This window comes from Globicephala melas, chromosome 1 (assembly GCF_963455315.2).
Source record: "Globicephala melas chromosome 1, mGloMel1.2, whole genome shotgun sequence".
Lineage (NCBI taxonomy): Eukaryota > Metazoa > Chordata > Mammalia > Artiodactyla > Delphinidae > Globicephala > Globicephala melas.
Window position 1 is genome coordinate 34,905,925 of NC_083314.1, and position 17,132 is coordinate 34,923,056.

The window sequence follows — 17,132 nt, forward strand, 5'->3', positions numbered from 1 at the left end:
GAAATAAATACATGTGGTAAAAGTTTTTGTAGCACCTTAGAAATTTTTAATAAATATATATTTATGAATGTTAAGTGATAAGGCATTTTAAAAGAGTCCCACTTCTGCCCATCCTTCTTAACTCATCTTTGTTTACTCAAGGGTCCCCTTGGTATTTATGCTCTGCATCACCTTGCATGGTATTGAACCGGTTTTGCCTCTCCTGCCTCACTTGTGATCTGTGATGTACATTGGTGAGCTACGAGGCCCCTTGTTCATACCTTTAACCTTTTGTTATATTATAGGTCTTTCTTTGTCTCCCACACTGTACTGTGACATCAGCACTTTTATAACCACTAAAGCTCCTACTACTGTACTTTGTTCATTTAAGATACAAGTGTTTATACATTTATAAAATTGAATTGTAGTATGTTTTTATGTGTGTAAAGCACTCTAGGAGAAGAACAAAGAGGCACCACCAACCCACATTCATCTGCAAGAAACAGATTGAAACCATTTGTAAAGTTAAGGTCATGGGAGATCTGCCCTTTTAAAAAGCAAGTGTAATTGCCTGGTATATCCCATGCTTACTGAGGACATGGATATCTTGCCACCCCCCAAAAATTAGATTACTTAGGATTTTGTAACTGAGACTGATTTGGAATCAGTTTGAAAGTTTTCTTGCAGTGGAAATATCAAATATTGCTGAATGCTTGTGCGCAGGTCTCACCATTTTGAGTTTAGGATTGTTTCCTATTTACCTTTTTTTTTCCCCAGATGCTAGAAATTTTGAAAGGAGCGGACTAATTACATGTATCTCTCTCTCTTAGCTAGTATATATTTTTAATTTCCATAGAAATCTTTTAATTTCCCTAGAAAGGTAAGTGGATACAATTGTTCCCACAGTGGTCAGCACATACATGTTAGGGATTTTGACCACAGAAGTGTGGTGCCTGGGGCAGCGGGTCGGGGAGGAGTGCAGTTATAGAACAGTTTCAATTTGGACTCTAATATTCATTCGTTTGAAACAGCCTGTTGGTGCTGGTCAGACAGATATTTTGATTTAATGGTGTGTTCAGAAGCCAGAATAGGTGTGGCGGGATTATTTGTTAATAGTTACCTTACGACTGAACTGAAAGAGCCCTTCTAAGTTGAACTCCATGCTCTACAAGTCACAGGTGCCTGGCAGCAGGAAGGGAAGTGGTGCAGACTTGCTAACCAAGCCACTCTCAGCTCACTTTCTTTGCATTAAGAGTGTGTCTGTAGGGAGGGGAGAGGGGAAACGGGAACAAACTGGTTGTGATACTTTGCAGTGATTACAAGCATTCTCTTTTCAATTACAGGGCTTGTTCTTGAATGCCAGCATTGCCACTTTTTAGCTATGTGACCTTGAACAAGATATTTAACCTTTCTTAGTCCAACTTTCCTCATCTGCTGAATGTGGTTTATAACCCCCACTTCATCAAGTTTTGTAGAGTTCAAGTTAAACAACATGAGTATAGGGCCCAGCCATGGGCCAAGTATACAGTAAGCGCTTGATAAATAACCCCTACCTTCTGTTTCTCTCCTTTAAGAAGTCCAACTTGCAGATGTAAAACTTTGTGTTGCTTAAATTAGTGCTGTGAGCTGATTATGTAAGTAATCAATAATTCTTTTGGATCACAGCGATTTCAGTAGAAATGAACATCTAGGTTTGGTGCTTTACTGTTCCACTCAGGTTGTAGACATCTTTGGAACACATGTGTTCAGATACGGTTTATGCTCTTGGTTGTATGGGACATAGAAAATGGCTCAATCAATGAAATCTAACCTCTGTAGATGCGTTCTGTGAGGCTGAAGAGTTTTCGGTGACCTTTTTATGGCAAATGCCTCCACAGTTGTCTTCATTGAATCCTATGAGAGATGAATGTGTGGGGATTTATTTAGTCTGTAGTGTAGATTTTTGTCTAGAGACTAACTTTTCCCTCTAATCCTAGACAAAAACCAAATGATTTAGTGGTTGAAGTCATGGAATTTGGAGTTAGACCTCCTAGAATCATTCTAGTCAGCACAGAACTGTGGTTCTGGTCCCTGACTCCCTCTTACTGTCTCTGTGACTCCTTACTAGCTGTGGGCAAGTGACAACCTCTCTGAGTGTTTTTTTTTTTTTAATTAGTAAAATGGAGATAATGGTAGTTCTTTTTTGACACAAAATGATGGAGCTTAGATGAGATAATGCATATAAAGATTTTACCAAGTTTCTAGAACATAATAGATGCTCAACAGATAATCCTGCTTCTTCTAATCCTCTTTCCCTCTTCCTCTCTCCTCCTTCCCCTTTTCATTATTCTTATTTTCTCCCTTTTTCCTCCACTGAGTTTTTAGAAAAAGAGAAAACTAGAGGTGCAATTTCAGGAAAGACATCTTTATTTCTGGTTGGGCTCTGATTGCTGCGATTTTGTGACATGGACTGTAGTCATAGATGTTGGCCCTGCCTGCTTACCAACACTGATTTTTTTTTTTTTCTTGCTGTTTCTCGCAGGAAGGATCAAAATGTTCTCTCTCCAGTCAACTGCTGGAATCTCCTCTTAAACCAGGTGAAGCGGGAGAGCAGGGACCACACCACCCTGAGTGACATCTACCTGAATAATATCATTCCTCGATTTGTCCAAGTCAGTGAGGACTCAGGAAGACTCTTTAAAAAGGTAAATAGCTATTTCTAGTCAAAGACACAGTCTTGTAAATAAAAGAAAGAATATCTTATTGGCCCACTTAAAAGGCTTTCCATGGGTCTTGCCCTGCCATGTACTTATGGAGAAAAAATTTGAATTGGCTCTTTTTCTTCCTTTCTGAGTTGAATTTATAGTAGCCCTGAGAAAGTAACCATTTGCAAGGTACAACCCCAGGACTGGCAGCATAATTCATAATTTGCGTATATTAATAATGACTGTGTTTGGTTGATTTCCTAAGTGGTTTGTGAAGCTGTTGAGATGTGGAGACCTTCTGTGTCATTTCATGATTTATTCTTCTAGTTCATTTAGAAAATCCATGTATGTTTATGTTTTTGGTTTAGTTCTCTTTCCAAGTTCTCATCTTGGCCAAGGTGAACTCATGAATTTGGTTATTCTTATCATGACGTATCTTTGTCTTTGGGTCCCTGAATGCTTTCTTCCTCTTTTTTTTTTGGTACCCCAGGTGGAATTCAAACCCATCCCTGAATGCTTTCTGAAGCTCAGTTGTTTGTCACAAATCCTTGGGTGTATGTCGAAAAATTTGACTAAGGAAAAACTCAAAATTTATTGTGATAATCTTAAGAAATTTATACCAAATTCACCTTACCTGTCAGTAGTGGAACTAGCCTTTTGGAAACCCAAGAAGCTCTTTTCTAAGCTATCTCAACCTGAGCTCTTAATGGAGTCATTTATTTATGACTTTTGGTTACAAATGGTGGCAAAAGCCCCAACCATTGTACATGATATACCATGTCCAACATTCAAGCTCTGACATCCCCAGAAGACTTTTTAGAAGGTGAATAATCTTCCCACAATTGGTATGTAAAAAGAGGATATATAGAGGGCTATCATTAATTTCATATATAGGGAATTCACTGGTTCGCAGTTGACAAAATCCAGTGTTAAAATTTGATGCTGGGAGAGAATGGACTTCAGTAAATAGGACTGTGGTCGATAGTAGCCTTAGTTCTTCGTCAGTTTTCTAATTCTTAACATTAGGAAGTATACAGATCTCAGTACGTCTGGAATTAGAACACAATTTCTTCTGTTTATACCAGCATGAAAAAAGAACTGCTTTAGAATCGTCCATCTACATAGTTGCATCTGTGAAGGGGCTTTCCCTGTGTCTTACAGACAGGATATTAAGGGTACAATCATCTCAGAATGAAAAGAAGGAAGAGAAAGATAACTCCTTGCAGAGCTCACTAGCTATTTTTAGTGGCCCGGCTGTGCTCTCGTTGGGGCCATACTTGGTTTAGGGGTGAGGGTACTTTTCACCGTGTCCTCATGCTTCCCAGCATCTGCTCTAGCTTGCTTTTCATTAACTTGAATCATTCTGCAACACTTGGTGATGTTGTATGTGACTAAAATTAATGACTATAGTTAATAATACTGTATTGAATACTGGAACTATGCTAAGAGAGTAGATTTCAGGGGCTCTTTTCACACACACAAAAAAGGTAACTATGAGAGGAGATGATATATTAATTATATTGACTGTAGTAATCATTTCACTGTGTATGTGTGTATCAACTCATCTTGTTGTACACCTGAAATATATACAATCTTTATTTTTAAAAAACATATTTTTAAACCTATTTAGGTGGAACCTTGACAGTGATCAGATACCACTTCTCTACGATCCTGACAGCCACTTAGACTATCTTGAGAAGAAAAGGGGTTGATGGATAGTTCCCTCCTCCATTTTCTCTGTTCATCTGAGAAAAACTTTTATGAGACATTTTCAGCTATCTAGACTTCACCCAATCTCTCAGGTCCCTTTTCTCCCAGCTTCAGAAAGTTAGAGAAGAACCAAGCAGAGAGAGTTTTATAACCCCTCCAGATCTCAGAGATGTTTATGCCAAAGGCAGCCAGCTATCAAAGACATGTTCCTGGTTCCTCAAATGCCATTCACATTTCACAAAAAGCCTAAGTGCATGGCATGTATATAAGACATGGTGTATATCCCTACCCACTCATGAATGATATTCCTAGCTGTGGTCTAAGCATTGACCTCCTTAAGCCGTGCATTTCTATGCTGAGGGTGTAAGGAAGGATTTCTAATTAATCACAGGACTGTTTATATATTACATTTCGTTGAAGAAAAGTGCATGTATCATAGGCTTACAGCTAAATGCATTTTTACAAACTGAGCACACCTGGTAACCATCTCCCAGATCAAGAAACGGAATATTTCAGTACCCCCAGAAGTCCCCTCATGCTCCCTTCTAGTCACTGGGGTGTTGGGAGGGGTGGTCCCAACACCCAAGGACAACATCAGTCCAGGCTGTCCACAGCAGAGATTAGTTTTCTTTGGTTTCATACTTTATATAAATAGAATCATGCAGTGTGTACTCTTTTGTGTCTGGTTTCTCTCATTCATTATTGTATTTGTGAGATTTGTTCATATGGTTGTATGTTGTTACGGATCATAGGATTTTCTCTTGATCATTATAACTTTTCAACAGTTAAATTATAGCTGATTAGAGATATCCGTAGGATTGTCGAATAGCCAATGTTTACTATCCCACAGGGTTAATAACCTCTTTTTTCTCTCCCCTGGTGTCCAATGTACGCAGAGAACTCTAAGGTAGAAGCTGGCTTGGCTGATTGTAAGAATAGGTTAATTCTTTTTGGCTGGGCGAGAGGCTCTCTGCTTTCTAGTAATGGACAAAGAAGCATTTTCTCTCCATACCTTAAATTTTCAGTCTCTTTTGTTTAGAATATGTTGCACATGAAGAATTAGAATCCCACTGGTTGAGCTATAATAATCGGGTAAGAGAACTGAGGAATGTCCCTGGTCACCCTGGAAGTTATGTGAAGCTTTCTGGGGCTTACTTTATGCTATTAGAGCAGAGCCCTTCTCTAAGGGACCCTTTCCCTTCTGCTCAGCTTTGCCAGTAACTCTGAAACTCTGGACAATTACCTCTCTTTTTTATGCCTCAGTCCCCTCAAGTTTAAGGAAAAGTATTTGGGCTATACGACCTCCATGCTACCTTAGAAACCAAATACACTGTAATTGTGTGATGACAAAGGTGTCCTACACTGAGGGCTTCCTTCCAGTTGTTGGATGACCTTTGTTAAATTGTGATAGGTAAGCTACAGTCCCCAAGATAAGAGTGAACAAAAGTGGGTCTGCGTATGGAGAGGCGGCTGGCTTAAGCAATGGAAGACCACATTTCTTAAAGAATGAAGCATTGTTTCAGATTCTATTATCTATGATGGCCAGCAACCAAGAGACACCACACTGAAATCCAAATATATAAAATAAATATACCTCTTATTTTACCTGTAAATTTGGTTCCAGTAGCAAAAGGAAAACCCACATTTCTCTGGAGACACAGGCTTCCGAAAAGATACCTTTGTTTCTGGTTCAGCTATGGACACCTGTGAAAATTTACCTGCGTTTTAGTGAATTTGAACCTGCTTGTCACTGGCAAAAATCACGGGTTTTCTTCCTTAAAAAAAAATTTTTTTAATCTATAAAACTTAATGATCCTTTGGCAAAGGCTATAATCATCAAAACCAAAATTTTTGGAACCCTTATGTGCCAGGTAATATCTTAGGCACTTTGTATGCATTATCTTATTCAATCCTTACAATAAGGTGGTTATTACTATTATCCTTCTTTTATGGAGGAAGAAACTGAGGCTTAGAGAGATTAAGCAAAAAAAGAAGTGAGACTAGTATATTTGAATACAGTCATCTGGCTCTAGAACCCAAGGTTTTCCACCTACGTGTTCTATTAGGCCTCTCTAGGTGTTGTATGCAGAGTAGAGAGTACTCTGGATTTTCTTGCTCTTTTTCATTGAATTCAGATATTTCACTTAGTTACAGAATTAACCTAATCTTTTCTTTAGCACACAACCCTTCAAAGGGTCTGGAGGTGTTAAACATCAACATTGGGTTGTTTCTCCTACCTGGTGTCTGGACAAGCAGCTGGAAGTTGAGAATGAAATAGGGCAGCATGTTTTTCTCCCCAGGGGCAGAATCTCTAGTAAGAGGGAAACAAAGACTCATTAAATATGAGAACTGACCAAAAATCTGGCTCACAGCTAACTCAGCTAATTTGGGGATGTCAGGGTGGCTGCACAATTGGCCCTTCTATGCTACTGAACCCCCTTAAGGGATGCTCCCTGCTGGCCCTCTGGTTTGTGGTTATGTCTGCTGGGACATATTTTACATGTTGCATGAAGCCCTGGTAGAGACTCCTTTAGCTAAATATAACATCTAGAGAAAGTAACCTCCTGTCCACAGCTTAGAAACAGGCCCACTTTGTCTAGGACTCCAGGGAAAATTGTGCCTGTTTGGTGCTCCTGACATCTCCTTTCATGCAATGAAAGCTCAGTCTGTCTAACCCCTGTCGGAACCAAGGTCTGGGGAAATATTATTGCTGCCACCTTCATTTGTTTAATGTGGTGACTTCAAAAATGGGGGCCAAATACTGCCAACTCTGACTCCCAGCTCCATCTCGTCTCTGTGAAAGGCATGTTCTAAAGAATTCCACCAAGAATAGAAATCATTCTTCTCACTTTCTCAGTTTAAATTGAAATAAACTTGGGTGTGCTTTTTCCCTCTGGGGAGAAGACAGTCCTGTCCTCTCCTCCTTTCACTTAGCTGGGATATCCTAAAAGTACCTCCAACCTGGCTTTTCAAGTCACTGTTTCTAGCCCTTAACAGCTGCTCACACTTAGGCTTGGAAAGCAGTCAATTCAGACAGTCCTAAGACTCTGAATTGCATTCTTCTTTTTATGGTATTTCAGGTAACTGTACTCCTGTTTTACCTTTATTACCCTAAGGTTCTATGGCAGAAAGTCAGGTTAAATTGAGAAAGCTAGGTCAGATTCCCAACAGACCAGTAGTTCTCAACTTCTTCTTTGCAAGAGAGTCACTTGGGAAGTTCTTAAAAAAAAATCTTTGTGACCTTGAAGAGACAAAGATTTCTTAGGATATAGAAAGCATGAACTATAAAAGAAAAATAAAAGGTAAAATGGACTTCATCAATTCTTGGACTTTTGCTCTTGGAAAGACATTGTTAAGAAAATGAAAGATAAGCCACAGACTGGGAGAATATATTTGCAATACATAGAACTCAATAATAAGATGACAGAATACACACATTTTTTTAAATAGGCAAAAGGTTTTAATAGACACATCACTAAAGAAGATATATATAAATGGCCAATAAGCTCATGAAAAGATGCTCAATATCATTAATCATCAGGGAAATGCAAATTAAAACTATATGGAGATATGCAACATACTCACTAGAATGGTTACAATTAAAAAGACTGACAATACCAACTGTTCAGATGGATGGAATTCTCATATGTTGCTGGTGAAAATGTAAAATGGGACAACCGCTCTGGAAAATAGTTTCGCAGTTTCTTATGAAGTTAAATATGTACTTACCATATAACCCATCAGTTCCATGTCTAGATATTTATCCAAGAGAAATAAAAGTATATATCTACACAAAGACTTGTACCTGAATATTCATAATAGCTTTTGTTGTAGGCTGAATAATGGTCCCACCCCAAAGATGTCCCTGTCCTAATCCCTAGAACCTGTGAATGTTTACTTTATCCATAAGTCTTTACACATATGATGAATTTGAGGATCTTAGGATGGGGATTTTATGCTTCGTTACCTAAGTGGGCCCTAAATGCAGTTACTAGTGTCCTTGTAAAAGGGAGGTGGAGGGAGATTACAGACAAAAGAGAAGGCCAGCCATGTGAGAGAAGCAGAGGGAAGCAAAGTCACAGAGAGAAGATGCTGGGCCACTGGCTTTGAAGATGGAGCCAAGGAATGCAGCTCTAGATGCTAGGAAAGGCAAGGAAACAGATTCTCCCTGAGAGGCTTCTAATGGAACTCAGCCCTGCTGATATCTTGGTTTTGGCCCAGTGAACTTGCTTTTGGACTTCTGACCTCCAGAACTATAAGACAATAAATGTGTGTTGTTTCAAGCCACCAAATTTGCAAAAATTTGTTATGGCTACCATAGGAAACGAACGGTAGTTAGTTTTGGCTATTTATTTATAATAATCCATCAACAGATAGGTAAGCATATTGTGGAAAATCATATTGTGTTACATCCATATATGAGCACTACTCAGCAATAGAAAGAAATGAAATGCTGATGGATACAATAATGTAGATGAACTCACAAAACATTATACTGATAAAAAGAAGCCAGACACAATGAGTACATTCTGTATGATTCCATTTATATGAAATTTTATAAAAGATAACCCTAATCTATAGTGATAGAAAGTAAATTAGTGATTGCCTTGGGGCCAGAGTGGGGATGGAGGATGACTGCCAAGGGACACAAGGGAACTGGGGGTTATGGAAATGTCATACAGTGTTCATTATGGTGGTGGTTACATAAGTGTGTGCATTTGTCACAATGTATCATAGTACATACGCAAAATGTATACGTTTTATTGTATGTAAATTATGCCTCAATAAAGTTGATTTAAAAGATAATTTAAAAAATACCACGCCAAGGCCCCACCTCAGGGCAATTGAATCATGTTCTCTGGGATAGGGCACAGCTGATCCTTTCATATAGTCAGGGTTGAGAATCACTGCTGTAGATACTCTGGTTTCCATCTTGGGGAAACCCGAGAGCACAGCGGTACATCTGAAGCCATAAGATCCCATCTGTCTGTCTGTGAGCCATGTTTTCCCCTGCTACAGACAGTGTTGAAGCATCTAGGTCAGTTTGTCAAGGCAACCCATTATCGTTTCCCTGCTTTATTCTTGGAGGGTGAAAGAGGGTGAATCTGGCATCAGGTAAATAGTTCACACTTCAAGAATTAAGAAATGCAAGAAGGGTGCTGAGGAAGAAACATAAGAGGTTCAATTAATAGTTTTCTGCAGGGCCCTGAGGTGTTAATGTCCTTTTCCCAGGAGATCAGTCACAAGAGAATTGACATGACCAGTCAGATTTCCTTTGGCACCAAGGAAATGGCTCTGGCAGTAAAAGAAGATAAACGCGATTTGAAACTAAAAGCAGTACTTTTTGCCTACCTACCCATTTATCCCCTTTGGATAGGATTTCCTATGGAGTCTTTGAGTCCAGCTGTTTGGCATATGTGAGGGGAGAGGATGATGATTCTGCAAGGAGGCGTGTTCTATGGTGGTGTTGTCGTAACTGAGAAAAGGAGAGGAAATGACTCACGATGATGGTAGAGTTGAATGTCCCTGGTAGGTACCGTAGATTGAATCAATGGAGAGAGAATGGATTTCCGGAGTCTGTGCTCTGCCCTCTTGAGAAAGGGTTTAACTTGGAGATATCTCTGGGAGAAAGAGTAGATGATTGATTTATCCCTTCATCTCTTCTCCAGTCTACCCTACGCCCCCTCCCCCATGGATCTCAGTATCTGATATTGATTGAATTTCCTCCATGTTATAACATGGTCACTAACAGTGTTGTGTGGTGCTTTATAGACAGCTGTTCCAGTTGCCTAATTTATCTTGTTGGTAGCAAAACTCTGTTCCAGTTAATTGAGCTTTATTCTCTCATATCTGTTGGAGAGATCCCCTTTGGAAAAAAGAATAGGATGTGAAGCTGAGCTTATTTGTGTAGGGGATGGAAGCCTGCCAGCTACTTCAAAGGCATCTCTGCTGATAAGGGTCGTCAGGTTTGCCGCCAAATCCAACACTGAGGGGAGCTTTGCAGCTAGTGCTGTTTGTGGCGTTTTAGCTTTGGTTTCTGTGACACTAGGTCAGCAGCATCTGTATCCTGCCCCTTGGGGCTTCTCTCTGGGTGGTCCAGGCTTTTTTTGGACTTAGGAAGATTCAGCTAAGAGGGAATGTGTGTATCAAAGATGCCTGCTGTCTTTGGCTTAGGTTAGTTTATACGTTTGTCTCTTTGGTGTTTCAGTCCTCAGGTATCTATCTGCCTTTTCTGAAAGAGCACAAGGTGCTATATTCAGAACATTCAAAGGTGTAATGGTACTTTGATCTTTATAAATCAAGGGATGATTAAGAGTATCAGAAGAACAATTTTAAAGTATGGAGTATGGAAAAGAGAGGTGCAGTGGACAGAAAACAAGTGTCCACATGCAACCTTGTACCCATTTGAGTACTACCCTAAACTAGAAAATCATGTAGTCAATAAGTATTTTAGTGAAAACTATATATACAAAATAAAACACCATTTTCAATTAAACTATATATACAGCATTATACTAGGTGCTAAAAAGCACTTAAAATCAAATTGAGGAGTAAGGTTTGCCCCCATTGAGCTTAGGGCTTTTCAGTCCACTTTTTAGTCCATTTAAATCTCCCAAAACTTTTGGTGGGAGGATGATAATAATAATACTAATAAGTAACAAGCTTTCCTCAAATGCTTACCATAAAATATTATAGTCTGTAACAGAAAATAACTGTATTTTCTCTAGTCTTTTAATGTATTTTGCAAGTTTTTTTTCCCTTAACTTTTTACATAAGTGTAAGGTAGTTAGAGAGAGTGCACATATTATAAAGTTCAATGTATTTTTACAAATGGAAACAAGTATGTAATTATCACCCAGATAAAGAAAAGAATGTTACCAGTATCCCACAAGTCCCCTCTTTTGCCCCCTTCCATTCGTTATCCCCTAAAAGCCACTATTCTGACTTCTAACAGTATAAGTATTTGCTGATTTTGAAAAAAAAAAATTATATAAATGGAATTACATAATATTCTTTCAACAATTTAAATATGGCATTTTTTTCTTCCCTGGTTTTCACTGTTTCTTATGAGAAGTCAGCTATGATTCTTATTGTTATTCCCCTGGATGTAATGTTTTGGGGACTTGGGGGGCTTCTTTTAATATTTTTTCTTTATCTTTGGTTTTCAGCAGTTTGACTATAATGAGTCTAAGTGTGATGTTCATTTTTTTTTAATTTGCTTGGATAAGTACAATATCTAAATAGTGAGGATCCATGGATAGTGGTTTTTCCTCATTTGGGAAAAATTATGGCAAATATTTTTTCTGTCCTGTTCTGTCTCCTTGCTTTGACTCCAATTGCACATTTATTAGACTGCTTGATACAGTCCCATAGGTCACTGAGGCAAGCTCTTTTTTTTCCCCTGTGTGCTTCAGTTTAGATGATTTCTAAAATTGACCAATCCTCATTCGTTGTATCTAATCTGCTATTAACAGCATCCAATTAATTTTTTATTTCAGATTTTATATTTTTTAGCTTTATGATTTCCATCTGGTTTTTTTTTTACAGTTTCCATATAACTCCTGAAATTTCCCTTCTCTTCAGCCATTATTTTTATTTATTTATTTATTTTGCGGTACGCGGGCCTCTCACTGTTGTGGCCTCTCCCTTTGTGGAGCACAGGCTCCAGACGCGCAGGCCCAGCAGCCATGGCTCACGGGCCCAGTCGCTCCGCGGCATGTGGGATCTTCCCGGACCAGGGCACAAACCCATGTCCCCTGCATTGGCAGGCAGATTCCTAACCACTGCGCCACCAGGGAAGCCCCCAGCCATTATTTTTAAAACATATTTGACAACTATTTAAAAATTCTTGTCTGCTGATTTCAACATCTACATCATCCGTGGTTCTGTTTCTATTTATTGATTTTTCTCTTGACCACGGGTCACATTTCTTTATTTTTTCACATCTACTAACTTTTTATGACATATTAGACATTGTAGGTGTCATTACTGAGACTCTAGATGTGTTTATCATCCTTTGAAGAGTGTTAAGTTTTGTTCTAATAGGCAGTTAAAATACTGGTTGATCACCTTGAGCTTGTGGAAAATTGGTTTTATGCTTTGTTAAAATGGGTCTATTTTGGTTTTGTCCTTAGTCCTGGAACATATTCTATACACATAAGGTATGACTGTTCTGGGGTTTCCATGGAAAGCCCAGGATGCTTATCAAGCCCTCTAACTTGGCAGGCTTTGAACTCCAAATTCCATCTCCCCTATAGTGGGCAGCAGCTAGGATGACCAGCAGTCCCAGTTTGCCTGGGGATGAGGAGGATGTTCCTGGGACATGAGACTTTCAGTTTTATTCATTCTACTGTTGATGACACTTGGATAAGTTTCCAGTCTGAGGCTGCTATAAACATTATATTAGAAGGTTATTCTTCCCACTGCATAGCTGAAAAAAATTAAAGCTTACATTAGTAAAATACTCTTTTGTAAGACCAAGAAGAGGTGACATTGGAATTTGAACTCCCAGGCTCTTTCTAGAGCATCACCCTGCCACCTGTGTTTCAGGGTTCATAGATGGTATCCTTAAAACATAGTTACTGCCAAATCAGATTGTTGAACAAGGTCACAGTCTGAGCTTTAAGGATAATGAATTCAAAACCTGCTTTTCTGTCTCCCTGCTTCCCTCTTCCTCTCCCGTTGTCTCCCTCTCCCTTTTCTCTACCCCTCCTTCTCCCCTTCTCTTTTTTTCCTCTCTCCTCCCCCTGGCTCTCTATTCTTTTGAATAACCTTGTAAAATTTTATAGCACATGTGCATTGTAGAAATTAGAAAATATAAGAAGCAAAAATATGATAATAAAAAACCAGATTATATTACATATGCTATTTTATAATCTGTTATTTTAGTCAAGATTTCTACTTTTCCATTTCAGTAAACTTTCATCTCATCTGATACCCAGGCCATGTAAACATTTCCCTAATTGTCCTAAAAATGTCCTTGACAACTGGTTTTTCCAATCTAGTATCTAATATACACTGGTTTTATGTCCCTTAAGTCTCCTTTAATCTAGCACTGTTCCTTTTCCATGACACTGATTTGTGGCATAGATGAGGCCAGTTGTCCTACAGATTTTCCCTCCTTCTAGATTTGTCTACTAGATTCCTTGTTTTGTTGTTTAACTTCTTCCTGTATCCTGTCTTTTCTGTAAATTAGAAGGTGGTTCTAAAGGCCAAATGTATTCACGTTATATATTTTCGACTAGAAGACAGAATAGGAGACACTGGATTCTTCATGTTGCATCACATCAGGAAATAAACCCACCAATAATGATGCCAATATTGACCCTCCAGATTAGGGTGGTGACAGTCTGAACCCTTTATTTTACAGTTACATTTTTTTCTCACATGATAAAAAAGCCTATTGTATTGTATTATGTATGGTGCTATCATACAAATTTTGGGTGCCAATTCAGTTGTCCATCTGATATTTTTAACATCAATTGATAATTCTAGACAAGTTACTTTTTACCATCTCTGTACTTCTTATACTTGACTATAAGATACCTCTCTGAGAAAAGAAGATTATTAATACAACTCATCAGGCACCGTGAAAAGAGACAGTAGTTTGTAAAAACATATTACTCCCAAGAGAAACTACAATAATGGTGTGAAAGCTGACTAGGTATCAATTGTTTATTATAAGAGTCACAGCAGGGCTTCCCTGGTGGTGCAGTGGTTGAGAGTCCGCCTGCCGATGCAGGAGACATGGGTTCGTGCCCCGGTCCAGGAAGATCCCACATGCCGCGGAGCGGCTGGGCCCATGAGCCATGGCCGCTGGGCCTGCGCGTCCGGAGCATGTGCTCCGCAACGGGAGAGGCCGCAGCAGTGAGAGGCCTGCGTACTGCAAAAAAACAAAAAGATTCACAGCAATAATAAAAATAATAATTGTAACTAATACTAAATGAGTGCTAACCATGCTAGGGACTATGCTACGTACTTTACATGTATTAACTTATTTAATCATCACAACAACGCTTTAAGATGGGTACTGGCTTTATCATCTCCATTTATAGATAAGGACATGGACAGAGGGGTTCAACAGTTGACTGAAGGTTGTACATCTGGTTGGTAGCAGAATTGGGACTTGTAGCTAGATGGCCCCCTTCCCCTGCATCATCTCTTCACATCACTGTGCTCTGCTCCCTCACATGTAGAAAGGTGGTAGTCATCATATTGGGAAGCTAAAGGGCCAGTGCTTATGCAAGGAATTAATGACTTGTGCATTCTGCAGTAATACATTTAGGTGCTCTGCCAGGCCATGACTTCCCTTGTGCTGTTCTGATTCAGCTTCTTGCCCACCTTGTCTAGAGAGAGTAGACAGCTTTGATTTCTGCCTCCCTTCTTGCAGGACTGGCTTCTTTGGATTCTCCTATTTGTCTTTGTCAGGAGTTTTCCTTTGAATTTCTCCCTGCTTGCCTGAGCATGATTTTTAATTAAAATGTGAAAAAAAATTAAATTCTCCTTCTTTTGAGATAACATCTTCAGTTTTTCCATTCTCTTCTTCTTTCCTTAAGGTACTGGACTTTGTCTATCTTATGGTTTTTCTACCTGATCCTGCCCAGCTCTTAGCCTTTTTGTTTTTTTGTCTTTCCTTCTTTGACTCTGTGCCCCACAAATCATTTGGTTCTCTGTCCAACTTTTCCTAGTATTTACCCAACATGAAATTTTCAGTTAGCAGCTAATTTTTATTGTCTGCACTAATTCTTGTCTTTGAGAGTCCATAGGAACTTCCTCATGTCTCAAGAGCTCTCGGAATCATCCTCTTGTTGAGCTAAGTAGTTATTGTTAAGGCCCAGGGACAAGACTGAGAAGCAAAATTTTCTGTCATTATTTTCTGTTTCCTTTGATTTGGAAGCAAACAAAAAACCCTTTAGCTTACTTTCTTTTTTCCAGTTGTAAAAGTAATACATATTCTTCCAAGACATTGTGAGGAAAACAAAACAAAAAAAACCCAAACAAACAAAAAAAAGAAAATAATGATTACTTAGAATTAGTATTAACATTTTGGTGTATTTCCTTCCAATCTTTTTTTCTTTGCACATTTTTCTTTAGAAAATTAAGATTATATTATATATTAAGTTTTGTGCAATTTATTTCATTTACCATTTTAAGTGAACATTTTCCCCATGTCATTGCATCCTCTTTAAAAACATTGTTTTTAATTATTAGACAGCATTCTATATGCTAGTTATCCCACAGTTCATTCCTACATTCTTTATGGTTCTTTGGCTGTGCTGTCTTGACTGTCTGCTGGAACATGTTCTGGTATGACCAGAAACAATCCAGAATCTCATTGGTATCTTCTTGGAAGTCACTTGTTTGTAGGAACGTTGGATGACCTGTGCTTTCATTTGGAAGTACCCTACTTCCACTTGATATAAGGCAAGGAGAGAGGGTTTCCCCTCTTCTTCCTCTTCTGTCTTCCTCATTGTCTCCAAGTTCAGCTGGGAGTCTAGACCTCAAACCTATGGCTGACCTGGGCCCTGGCTGGCTCAGTGGAGTTCTTTTCACTACAGTAGGTTTCAGTTTTCTCATCTTTACACTGGAGAATATTACTCATACTCTCACTTTTCCTTCCCAGAATGTCACAGGAATCAGTAAAACCTGGGAAGAAAGTGCCCTGCAATTATCAAAATGCCAAGAGATAAAAAATGTTGATGAGGATATGGAGAACAGGAACCCCTCCCTATACACTGTTGGTGAGAATGTGAATTGGTATACAGGCATTATGGAAAAAAGCATGGCACGTCCTCAAAAAATTAAACTACCTTATGATCCAGCAATTCCACTCCTGAAGGAATTGAAATCAAATCCAAAGGAATTAAAATCAGCACCTGAAAAGGTATCTGCACTCCCATGTTCATGGCAGCATTATTCACAATAGCCAAGATATGAAACAACCTACATGTCCTTTGACAGATGAATGGAAAAAGAAAGTGTGATGTATATATATATACACACAATAGGATATTATTCAACCATACAAAGAAGGAAATCCTGCCATTTGTGACAACATGGATAAATGGGAGGGCATTATGCTAAGTGAAATAAGCCAGGCAGATAAAGGCAAATACAGTATGGTATCACTTATATATGGAATCTTTTTAAAAAAAGCCAATTTCATGGAAACAGAGAGTAGAACGGTGGTCACCAGGGCCCGAGAGAGAAATAGGGTGATGTAGGTTAAAGCGCACAAATTTTCAGTTATAAGAACAAGTTCTGAGGATCTAATGTACAGCATACGGTTAATAATATAGCATGTGTACTTGAAAGTTGCTGAGAGTAGATCTTAAGCATTCTCACCACATACACACAAAGAGTTAACTGTGTGAGGTGATAGATGTGCTAATTATCTTGATCTTGGTAATCATTCTACAATGTATATATCAAATCATCACATTGTATACTTTAAATATATAGTTACGTTTGTTAATTATTCCTCAATAAAGCTAAGAAAGAAAGAAAGTGCTCTGCAGAGCTTTGGTTGTGTTCATGTAGAAGAGTGTGGCCCTCGTGCCTTCTCCCTGCTAGGGTGGTCCTTGCCTCTCTAAGCTAATCTTTTTTAGCATTGTGTTATCATATAGGTAGCAAGGAAACACAGAAGGCAAACTGGGAGATCCCGTCTGTAGCTTTAATCGTCTCTTCTCCAAAGCCAAGATAATCCAATCCTTCTGCCCACATAAGCATCGCATCCTTTCCTGCCCTGCCTCTTCCCAT

The 17,132-nt window shown here is 38.9% G+C and overlaps 1 protein-coding gene across 8 annotated transcripts in view; it reads left to right on the forward strand.

The window, feature by feature from the left end:
* Window positions 1-17,132, forward strand: part of SRGAP2 (SLIT-ROBO Rho GTPase activating protein 2) — a 237,977-nt gene that overhangs the window by 118,837 nt on the left and 102,008 nt on the right. For all 8 annotated transcript variants that reach the window (XM_030872824.2, XM_030872826.2, XM_030872825.2 and 5 more), the window contains exon 4: window positions 2,501-2,663. In XM_030872824.2, the coding sequence (XP_030728684.1) occupies window positions 2,501-2,663 (163 nt within the window). The remainder of the gene's footprint in view (window positions 1-2,500; window positions 2,664-17,132) is intronic.